Source organism: Actinia tenebrosa, unplaced genomic scaffold (genome assembly GCF_029948245.1).
Source record: "Actinia tenebrosa isolate PJP-AT-01 unplaced genomic scaffold, QUT_ActTen_1.0 PGA_scaffold16__25_contigs__length_10494907, whole genome shotgun sequence".
In the NCBI taxonomy this organism is placed as follows: domain Eukaryota; kingdom Metazoa; phylum Cnidaria; class Anthozoa; order Actiniaria; family Actiniidae; genus Actinia; species Actinia tenebrosa.
The window spans coordinates 6,820,720-6,832,033 of NW_028292576.1; the positions used below are offsets into that span (position 1 = coordinate 6,820,720).

The 11,314-nt window shown below is 36.2% G+C and overlaps 1 protein-coding gene and 1 long non-coding RNA gene across 3 annotated transcripts; one reads left to right on the plus strand and one right to left on the minus strand.

Moving 5' to 3' along the window:
• The first annotated feature begins 2,218 nt into the window (after nt 1–2,218).
• On the plus strand, nt 2,219–4,520 carry LOC116300229 (uncharacterized). Its single transcript, XR_004197565.2, has 2 exons — nt 2,219–3,333; nt 3,540–4,520. It is a non-coding gene; the product is annotated as an uncharacterized LOC116300229 (long non-coding RNA).
• Nucleotides 4,521–4,969: 449 nt separating this feature from the next.
• Nucleotides 4,970–11,250, minus strand: LOC116300228 (uncharacterized). 2 transcript variants are annotated; one of them, XM_031709053.2, is made up of 2 exons: nt 9,043–11,250; nt 4,970–7,139 (listed from the first exon to the last, which is right to left on the minus strand). In XM_031709053.2, the coding sequence occupies exon 2, from the start codon at nt 7,070–7,072 to the stop codon at nt 6,290–6,292; it is 783 nt and encodes a 260-aa protein (XP_031564913.1). In that variant the 5' UTR covers nt 7,073–7,139; nt 9,043–11,250; the 3' UTR covers nt 4,970–6,289. The 2 variants fall into 2 exon arrangements, with proteins under 2 accessions (XP_031564913.1, XP_031564914.1); XM_031709054.2 differs by lacking the exon at nt 9,043–11,250 and adding an exon at nt 7,257–7,452.
• Between the last annotated feature and the right edge of the window lie 64 nt (nt 11,251–11,314).

Here is an 11,314-nt window from a genome sequence, read left to right on the forward strand (position 1 = left end):
TAATTGACAGGCTTGAAACTGGAGGCCCTCGTGAGGTCAAGGTAACCAAGGTATTCGTCTTATTGCAGATTAAAAACTGTAGTGGCATCAGAATTTTTTGTCCAAGAGAAAATTATTTCAAACCGCGACCACCAACCAGCTTGACTGGTGTAATAACACGTTACGAATAAAAACAGCAAAACACGATTTAGGGCTCCTTTAGTATAAACAAGGCAAGAATTTCTGCAGATAAGATGTTCCGAGATGTTTGTCAAGAAGAATAACAATCTCCTCAACCGAACCGATCAGACGAAGTTATGAGATAAATGACATAGAATGGAGATCTGCAATGCCTCTGGATCCTCAGACAGATTCACGGAAAATCTTTCTTAATGGAATATGCGTATCTATCGGGGTAGTGCTGATTTCGCTATGCTTCGTGCTTCTTTCGGTTGCCTACAACAATGTCAAGCTCTGCAAGGAAAATAAAAATTGTACAGGCTCGATTCATACCACAGCTAAAGTCTATCGTATTATAGCTGCCATTGTCTTCATGGTGGGATTTGGTTTGATGTCAATGTTTTGGTGGCGTCTTCGAACAATGAGAGCAGTCGCTGATCAAGAGGATTTTCGACAAAGGTTAAATATAGGAATCGACCGAATGGCAGACTTGGAGATTCTTAGTTTTGAACAAAAATATTATGGCATCTTGACAGAAAGATCAAGAAATATAGGCTGAACTTAAATATGAAGGAGCCGCCGTTTAGGAATATAGTGTCTTTTGACACAAGAAAAATAGCGAAGGATGCAACGACTCGAAACCAAGACGAAACCTCAGCACTTTTGGCATTGAGACAGGAACCAATGCATGCAAAGCACCTTTAAAGCGACGGTTTTATTCTAATTCCCCTCATGCATAGCCAAGCATCATTATCTAGGAACCGTTTTCAGCTCAAAAAGGAAAAACAAGAGAAATACACACAATGAACGGGTGTTACTAATTATTTATTCATTTTCAAGCAGAACATCTTCACTGATAGAAAAATCATCTGATATGATCGTAGTTTGTGAGCCAATGGTGGTTAGAAACTACTGATTGTTAATACAAGGGAAACAAAGAAAGAAAGAACTCATCATATACAAAGAGACTGGGAAAAAAGAAAATTTTAAAGAAGATTTGCATGACTGGAAGACGGCAGGGAACGAATATTAGAGACTACACGTTAAATCGTTTATCCTGTAGACTCAACTTTTCCTTGTAGCATCATTTACTTCATTCCATCGAGATTCTCGGATATCAAATATATTTTATATCACAATACGAACGGACATATCTAATTGCATTCGCATCAACACTAGTACCAGCTATTATTATTGCCATTATTATGAAAGTTGAAGTGTGGTCACTGTTATAATATCAAAATTTCGAGCTTTTTATTGTTATATTTGCAGTTTTTTGAGCATCAATCCCACGTAATAAGATAATTAACGAAACAAAATTAATTCATATTTTTCATATTCCAGAAAATGATTAAAATATTTTAAAATTAAATATGAAAAAAGCATGTCTCGTGAAATTGTTTAAAGTCCCCCCTAAAAAATAATTTGCCGATTGTACAAATGATTCCGTAAAATCAGATTTAAAAGAAGAAAAAGTCGATATCGTACCACTTAGTATAAGCTGAGACTATGGCAAGCTACGAAAATTTTGTTTACGAGAATATAATATTTTTAGTTTCGTTATGTCATGCTGAATCCCAGACTATTAATTTTGTGACACAAGATAAATGTGGTCTGATGCCAGGGTTCACGAGAGGTCATCCTCAGGATGACAAGCTAAGATTGTTTTTCTTTCTTTTAATCTCTTCTCTTCTCTTCTCTTCACTTCCGGAGCGGAGGCGAGAGGGGGAGGGACAGGAGAGGGAGTAGAGGAGGAGCGGGAGGAGGGACGAGGGAGGAGACGGGCGGGAGAGGAGAGGAAAGAGCAGGGAAGGAGGAGGCGGGGAGGGAGGAGAGGAGAGGATGAGGAAGGACGGGAGGAGAGGAGAGGAGAGGAGGGGAGGCGAGGGGAGGAGAGGAGAGGGAGGTCGGAAGGAGGGGACTGCGGCAGGATGGAAGGGAGCTGGAGAGTCGGCCCTCCGTGCCCTCTCAGTCACTTCCTTCCTCTGCCCTAATTCTCTTATCTTCTCTTCTCTTCTCTTCTCTTCTCTTCTCTTCTCTTCCCTTCCCTTCCCTTCCCTTCCCTTCTCTTCTCTTCTCTTCTTTACTCTTTAATGCAACGATGGATCATAAAGTGACTGCTGAGTCCTTTTATGATCCCTGATGCAACAAAACATTTTATCAACAGTATCTATAATTTCATTTCCATTGGCCGTTTCCAAAACGCGAAGAAAATTCTCATTTCTAGATCGCATTTCTAGAGTGTCTTAATGCTATTTTCAATCCTACATATAAACAACTTTTAAAGGTCAATTAGGGCAAGAAGGTGGTACACGTAAACTATAAACTCAGTACTTGTAAAGACAAAAACTCAGCTTACTCGTGTGATGAACCCCTTTATTTATTTCATCTTTCATAATAAAATTCTAAGAATGAATTTTTTATTAAGATTGTCTTAATTAAAGGGTAGCTAAAAAACACACTACTGATAAGATGACAGTGATATTAAGGGTCAAATTAAAGGTATTTATATCCTAGGGAATTTAAGGTTATCTCAAGAGTCTAATTTGAATATATCTTTTGTTCATAGATTGGCGACCGATATTTGGTCGGCTGTAGGACAATCGACATTTGCAAACTTGAGAATTCTTAAAAATGTATTCTGCGAATGTAAAAGTTTTGTTGATAGATTCTAGTAACGATGAGTTGCAAGATCTCGTGGAAAACAGCTTGAGCATGTCGCATTTTTGTAATGTTATTTTAATTGAAAGCATTTTTTACATAACTCATTAAAAAAACTTGATCCAAGGTCGGCCTTCTTTTTCTGATGTTCCGAAAAAAACAACAACACACAAGTCAGCTGGTAATGTCAAGAGGAAGTATTCAAGACGCTTCCAATCTTGCGACATGATTTCGTTACTATACTTTAAGTCCCCTTACAAGTAGGATGGTCCGCCCCAAATTGTTCTTCTCGATGTTTGTCGACTGATGCTTCAGAAATACTTGCTCTGATTGGACAAATGGTTTGACAAGTTGGTGGCCTGATTCCTGTCTGTCTATGAAGACAGTTTTCCAAGGGAATAACAAGATGCAAGGATTCTTTTGTCGAAACTCGTGTCTTTAAACTGCAACTGCAAACCAATATATTATCCTACAAGAATAACTGGATGCTCTTCAGATAGAAGTAAATACAAGGTATTTAATCTGTTCTCGTGAAAACACTCGGCCGTTCATAGGAAGCTGACCATCCATTTTTAATGGCGCCCGACCTTGATTCAGGCAAGCAAACGCATCAGCTCCCATCAGCTGCATGTCATGTGTTGTTTTTTCAAAGGCCTTTTCCTCCATTTTACTGAAAACGTGTAATTTTATTTTTTTCATGAACGTTGCATCGTCAAAAGAAACGACCTCAAGACTTGCTTTAGTCTACAGTGAACACCGTGATTCTCCACTTTACCCGATATAAAATTCAGTGAAGCTCATTGGCGAACATCATGGATACTCAAGCTATTATCATAACGTGTTCAGTGCTGTTTGCTGCATTTTTCATCACTTGGTGTGTTGCAGTTTTTAAGTTCCGAGAATCTTGTTTTAACAAAATGCCATACATTAACAAAGAATACATGGAAAGTGACCATCATAGAGTCGAAGTGGAAATGCAATCATCGGCGTCCAACCAGGTTTCGTAAACATAAATTTTGGTTCCCGACAACCATAAACAACACATCGAACGTAGATGTTAGAAGGCTAACCTGATAAAAATACATTGGGGAAAAAACCCTATTCTTTAGATAGACTTATACATCATCCGAGGTCATACAAAATTTCATTTTCGGACAACAGCATCAACAACATATATAGAACATAGATGTTAGAAGGCGCATAACCTGATTGAAATACTATGGAAAAATACTATCTTTTAGATAGACTAGTACGTCATCTGAGGTTATACAAGATTCCAAACTGTTCACCAGCAAAAGTAATATTTTGTACATGTACAGTTCATCGTGCACGTACTGCTCAGCAAGAAGACAACAACAATGGAAAAGATTAACTTGTGTCGTAAAAAGATTAGAGAACTATTTACATAGAGGTTTCAACAAGTACGTTATACTTACAAAGTCAATGGAAGATCCTGCAATGTAGGAACCTGGTTCTAAATTTCTCAAGCATGAACATTATGAATACTAAAGACAGAGAATCACTTCCAAATATCAACAGCATGATGGATACTAGTTCAGTGTGACTGTATTAATCAAGAGTGGTTAAAAAGGGGTTCAGTTAAATTATTAATTGTATCATCACTGTATAATCCCATATAAGCAACTATTGTATTAACTTCAAATAAATTGTCTTTCCTGTCTAAATGAAAGATAAATTTGGATCGTTTCCATTCGCATTCTTTCAAGGGAAAACTATGACTTATGGAATCAGTCTAGTATAGTTTTGGATAATATAATTAATCTGCAACAGGACTACATTTGGAAATAATTGAATTCAAAATATTCCTCTGACTGCCAAATTGGAATCGACTTATCGGCCTCTTCCAATTTTGTCAGTCCTCGGATTTTTCTTTTTTTCTTCTTCATCCAATTATTTGCAAATTGGACAGCATGTAGTCCTATTACCTATACAAATAGATATCCTTTTAAATCGGATAAACAACCAAGGTCAGACCCTTCATGAAAATTATTAGGCATTTTGATTAGACTATGGGACTTAATTCCAGAAAATTATTAGATCCACCCAAAAATGTCACTGTTATTTTGTAACTGCTTATAGGGGAACTTACACCTTATGAAAAAGATAGTAACAAGAAAAGTTGAAAAGATTTATATATACTCCTTAAAATTTTATTTCCAAGCTATCTTTCCAAGAAAGTTTTCCACAGTTCTAATCAAATCTTAAATATGTATAAAGATCATACCTCATTTTATCCATCCTACTTTCAAAAAGCAGTAGTCATAACCATATACATCAATGTGTGTTTTTGACCACAAATGTTGCAATTCTGGCAGCTTTTAAAAACGTTTTTCAGAACTCTAAAACTGGAAATATATTTTCTGGAAATATGCCTGTTATACCCCTAACTGCTTATTAAAATCACGAATGCATTGATACAATAGATGATGTTAGCTAGTATGAAAGCAGAAAAGCTCAATTCATGCATTCTGTTAAAACACTTAATTAAATTGCTTTTTGAAAGCTTCCCTTGTGTAAAACTTAAAGATTGAAAAATACTTCATTCAGTTAATTTCACATTTCAATTGCATAATATAGCTTTTTCCCTTTCTCCAGTTTCTACATTATTTTTTCTCTCTCTTCCAAAATCATAACTAATAAATACCGACAAGAAACTGGGCTCAAAGAAAATCTCAAATCATTTCTATATATCCACATAAATAATTTTTTTTGTGTGCTAAATAACTATTTCCAAATTCAATTCTACTCTACACTGAAGAATTAAAAAAAAATTTTTTTAGAGAGCTCATCACTTGCCAAATAACGTTTTCCAAATTCAATTCTATTATACACTGAAAAGTTAAAAAAATTTTTTTTAGAGAGCTCAGTTGGCTTTGATTCAATATTATTTTCTGTTGATGCTTGTGGGGTTTGTTTTGTCTTCTAAAAGGATCCTTATAAAGAAATTATTTCCATATCAACTGAAGACAGCTTTTGATATATTCGGTAGTAGCTTAGAAAGTAAAGAAAAATTCAAAGATGGCAAACCTTATTCTACAGTACGTGCGTAGAAAGTCATGGCCTTAATAACCATTAGTAAATATTGGCCATAATCAATAGCTAATTAAGTTTTTTTGTTTTGATTTAATGGCTTGAATTATGCTGTATTAACAATACAGAGTTTTGATTCCTTCTTTTTCTATCCAAGTAACACCACTTTTCTCCTTCATGATTTCTTTAAATTTCTGTCGTGCCACAAATGAAACCATCAAATACTTGATCTGTTTTTCAAATGTGTCAGACGATGTTATTCGATCCTAGGTTAAAACATTCTTTCATGAATAATGTTATTCCATAACCCAGACCTTGAGCTGCCACGCGGTGAGGTGACATTATCACGTGATCAGCAGCGTGATCGCACGCCATTCGCTTATTCTTTTATCCCATTGTCAACGTGACTTTTTTTTACTCATCCATTATCTAGTTCTTCGTGATTTTGCCCTTCTAAGTTTTCTCGTTCTTCTAAGTTTTCTTGTCCTTCATCTACTTCATGTAATAAAGCCTGAGAATACGAAGGTGGAGGGTTTATATCGTCCTCGTCAACCTGAACGCTTACACTTTCCATAACAACACCCTTAAGGCTGAGCATTTCGCACGAACATGTAACGCTAGGTCTTCTCTGATTTGTTTCTTTATTCAGTTTTAAAGCAGATTCGTAGTGTGGCAAATCGTTTTGACTTGATTCGGATATTTCCTCGTATACTATACGATGGAGTTGAGAGCGAGGATGGGGTAGTTCAGGAGCTGGTGTTTTTAGCAAGCCTTCTTCTGTCACATCGGACACGACAACGTCCGTCCTAACAACATACTGTTGCCCACGATTATCCTTTTTCACCATCCATATAAATACTACGATAATACAGATGCCTAAAATGAAAAGGAGAGCCGCAGATAGTCTATAATTCTGCGCCAGTTTAAACTGGCTCGAGTCTTCTTTGCAATTATTAGTATCGGGTTCTTTTGAACCAGGAGGACAACTCTTGAGTTCGATGTAGCCCATGGAAGCAAATACGAAGCAACTGACAATGCACATAAATCCAATCAAAAGAAGAAGACTTTTCATTCTTCCTTTGCAATTTGAGTCTCTTGTTTCGGCTGGCACCTGGGCGCATAACTGTGTTACTGTCCCTATAGAGCACAGATTAACACTATGTTCTCTCGCCTCGGCCACGACATCAGCTGGCGCTAGCATGCTTCTTGGTTTGAGAACCTACAGCCTCTCATCCGAGTTTCATACTGACAATTCCTGTTTGGCTGCCCTAGATATAATCATAATCAAAGATGTTAATATTATCAAACACGTACGCCAAAGATTTCGTGCGTTACCAAACGTACAACTCACACTCGGGCACATGTTTGTCAATCACCAGACCCACCTGAGTAAGTCCAAAGGCAACCCAGTTTATCGAGTTGGACTAATAAAAATCCAATAAAAACTGACAATTTCCATTCCGTTGAGGAGTGAGGAGTTGTCAGGAGCTGTTGAGCTACATGTCTCTTTGTCATGAATGGTCACGTATTCAATTCAACAGGAAGCCCAAACAATGAATAACACTACGAGTGTCACGAAACAGCACTAGTCAGGGTCACTCAACCGATAAAACGAAAGTGTAATTAAAAACTGAGTTTGTTTTGACAAAGGTTGAACAAAGAAACATGAAAAATATAAACATGGCGTCAGTATGAAAATAAATCGGCTGCCTTAAATGAAAAGATAATAATCTTTTAATTGAGAAAGGACGCCAAAAAGTCAAAATAACAAAGAAAAAATAAGAAAAAATAGGAAACTGATCAAAGAAATGAAAAAAGAAAAAAGCTAAAACCCTATGTTTGAATAGGTTTTAACTCTACTTGATGATGTAAGTGTAGACAAAAACGATATTTGACCTTCAACAGCCATGTGGCATATGAAGGACGCCATTTGAATCAGCTATAAAATAGTTTGATTGAGGACGTATATTGATTGTTACCTTAACCTTACATTCCCTCTTGGTCTGTCAACAGTTTCGAAATGAAAAATTAATGAAACTGTATGACTCAGTTTGTTTTGCAACGAACGAAAAGACATGCGGAGTGGAATGCCCAATATCGATATAAATTTTTCACAATGGGCTGTCTGTAAATTTTTCGGAAATTCCAAATCTGATCGTTTCTCACAAGATTCTGTTATTTTAATCTTTTTTAAAAAAACCTTTATAACATTGTATTTTGTTTATGTTTTTTTGCGTGTTTATTTAATTGCATGACAATTGGGCTGCCTGTGGTAACTCTAAACTGGTCGGAAATGAGACTGGTCAAGTGATCTCCTTATCCAGTTTCCGCCTCCTTTAAACATGATTTCATGACTTCAATGATCTTGCAATCACTTAAAGAAAAGGAGGAATTTAAATAGTGATATTTTATATCAGGAAAGTAAATAAAATAGATAAAAACTGAACTTTGTCACGAAAGGAATGCATTTTGAATTTGCTCTCTGGGCCACAGGATTTTAAAAAAAATTCTGTTTTACTCCAAAATCAAAGCAATTTTAGTAAATTTGATATAGCATTCGATGTGGCTCATAAGTCATATATATATTTTTTCTTCTCATATTCGTAATAAAAAATATTTTTTATGCTTTTCAGTCTAACACAAATAAAGAGGCAGACAAAACCGAACCATAAAAAACCGAACAATAGCTGGAACAGACTTGCAGACGGCTTCTTTGAAAGGTCGATCAACACAATAATTCCAAACCCATATTTAGTGTTATGAATTGGGTAAGAATTCAAAGATTATTTATCAGAGGATGCAATTTTAATTAAGTATTTACCGTTTGAGTTATCAAGCGTATTAGATTTAAGCTTACTGACCAACGTTCAAAAGTCAATGATGATGTACTGTGGTGTCAGTAAGTAATCCATTAATTACGAACCAAAATGCCGAAAATATGAACGGTAAACACTACTAAAGATTTCTTAATCCAAAGTTCATTAATGATGCAATAGATTTTTATTGAAGGTTGAGGTTTTCTAGATATTTTAGATTTATATAAATAAGCTTATGTCAGCAAAAATTGTTGTGATCGTATTTCCGGCTGTCTTTCATGTTCTCCGAGGCGATGAAAAAACACTCAAAGTGGTATTTTCCCCCAATTCTAGCAATTAAAATTGTACTACTTACCTTTGTGACCTTGGAATGAGCAGAGGTTTTCAATATTTTAATACAGATAAAAGCTTTTAAGATCTTTTTTTTAACAGCAATCGGTCAGCACGTCTCAAACTCTCGAAATTTTTTGGGCTCTGTCAAAATCTCCATGGCAACGCTAAAATGGAAGTGAGGCTAGAATGATGTCATAATCATTAAAAGAAACAGGTATCCCATAACGAGATAATTAGACAGTATTCAAAGCTTCTGCAATTTCACTATGAAATTTTCTCAAGCCTTTTTCAATGTTACATTTCTTTGAAAGTAAATTTAACAAAAATCAATTAATCCGGCTTTTCTTAATTGAAAAATCTTTGGTACGGATTGAAATAACCAGTTGTGCATATTATCATGATCTCTACACAACGATGCAATGCGCGCATGATGTACATAGTTGATGTTTTAAAATAAGGACATAAGCTACCAATAAAGTACAAAAAAGGGATGATTGATGGGCTCTATAGAAAACTAACCAGAAATGGATTTGCCTTTTCCTAGTGACAGGTGATGTTGTCTTACATATGGTCTTTCTTTCTTTAGTAATCTATACTAATTGACCTCACTCATATCCAACTCATATGTAGATATAGGACCTATAGGCCATTTTTAAAGGAGTACATACACTGTTTCGTGAATTGCGCAAAACCAATGCAGTAAGCTGTTAATATTGTCCCCGTAAATTTCTTCAGTCATGGACACCTTAATAACTTCCACGTGGCCATTCTTAGCTTCCGTGTCTCTCGTCATACCTCCTCAGTTTTATTTCACGGCAGCTGGTTTTGTTGTAACCACTCGAAAGTAACTGTTATTCTCCTTTAATACTTATAATAGGGTTGCTGAGATTGATCCTCGTTGACTTGCACTTCCTCCTCGTTAAGTTGCACTTGACTGATGCAGTCATAACTAATGTACTTTGCGTGTTTTTGATCATTCACGGTAGCAGGTTTTTTCATGATCAGTAACAACTCCATGCTGATTATAATAATAGTTTTCTTGCCGTTAAATTCCATAGGCTGTACGTAATTCACGATCATTAATTACTGGTTCTGAACGTCGAGAACCGATCACGAACTCGCTATCATGTCTCGTTCAACTGAACGCAGTGAAATTCAGACTAAAGTGTTACTACAACGTACCTGATAACAGCCAGTTTATCATGATGATATGAAAGTTTATGGCGATTTTAAATTTTCTGCCGGTTTGCTCGGCATCCTCGACAAAGAAATTACCAGTCAATTAGCTCACGATGCAATTTGACAATTTCTTGAAACAAAATCTTTATAACTCCTGTACATGTACCAGTATGGCAAAGTGTGTTTATGAGCCAGTTTAATATTCATAAAAATTAAGTCATTAGATAAGATGCGTTCTTGTGTATTTAAGGTAGAATGTTTCTTCTCCCCCCTCTTCATCTTCCTCTATTAGTTTCCTTCGTTGTTTCATATTCTTTTGTCTTTCGTGGTTCTCGTATCCCCAGCACAAGACAAAGGCTTGGCGTATTTTTTCATACGGGCACAAGATATTAGCGATACAGCATAAGATAAACAGCCCAACAAAACCCAACGTTGCAATTAGAAAATACAAAGGAATATGCTTGTAAGCCATGGTGGAGGATGGTTTAAAATGCCAAGAGATAACTGACTCTTTCTGAACTCTTTTTTCAGTTGTGTCAATTGTAGAACGTTACTTCCTGCTGAACTACTTTGAAGCCTATATCGCCAGCGTTGTCAATTCTCGCGACGTCAACTTGACTGAACAAAGCCTAACCTCTTTCGTCAAGAGTTTTCTGTCGCTTGAATCTCAGTCCTTTCAGTAATTTTTCAAAAAAGCTTTTGCTGCATGGAACAAAGTTTCTTCACTGGCATTAATTCAAGTTTATACACGCCGTTTTTTTGTCAGACGACTTATTTCCAGAAAGACTTAAAAGGCAGATAACACGTTCTCATTTGAAGAATAATTCATCGATATCTTAGACGTAATCGTCAACACGACAGGTGGATGATGAATAACGCAAAAATACCGAAGATCGAAGAAGATATAGGGATTTCCTTCAGCTCCTTTCTTATCGCGGAGAAGAGGTGAGAAATAATTTCATCATCGCTTCCGCACTCGCGGCCTTGATTTTTCTTTTGATGTCGTCTTCTTCAAGCGGTCGACCTTCCTTACTTCATTCTAATACAGTACGTGCATAAGCCTACCTTGACATTAAAGCTTTTCAATTTTAGTTTCTATTGACTCTGTAGTCAAA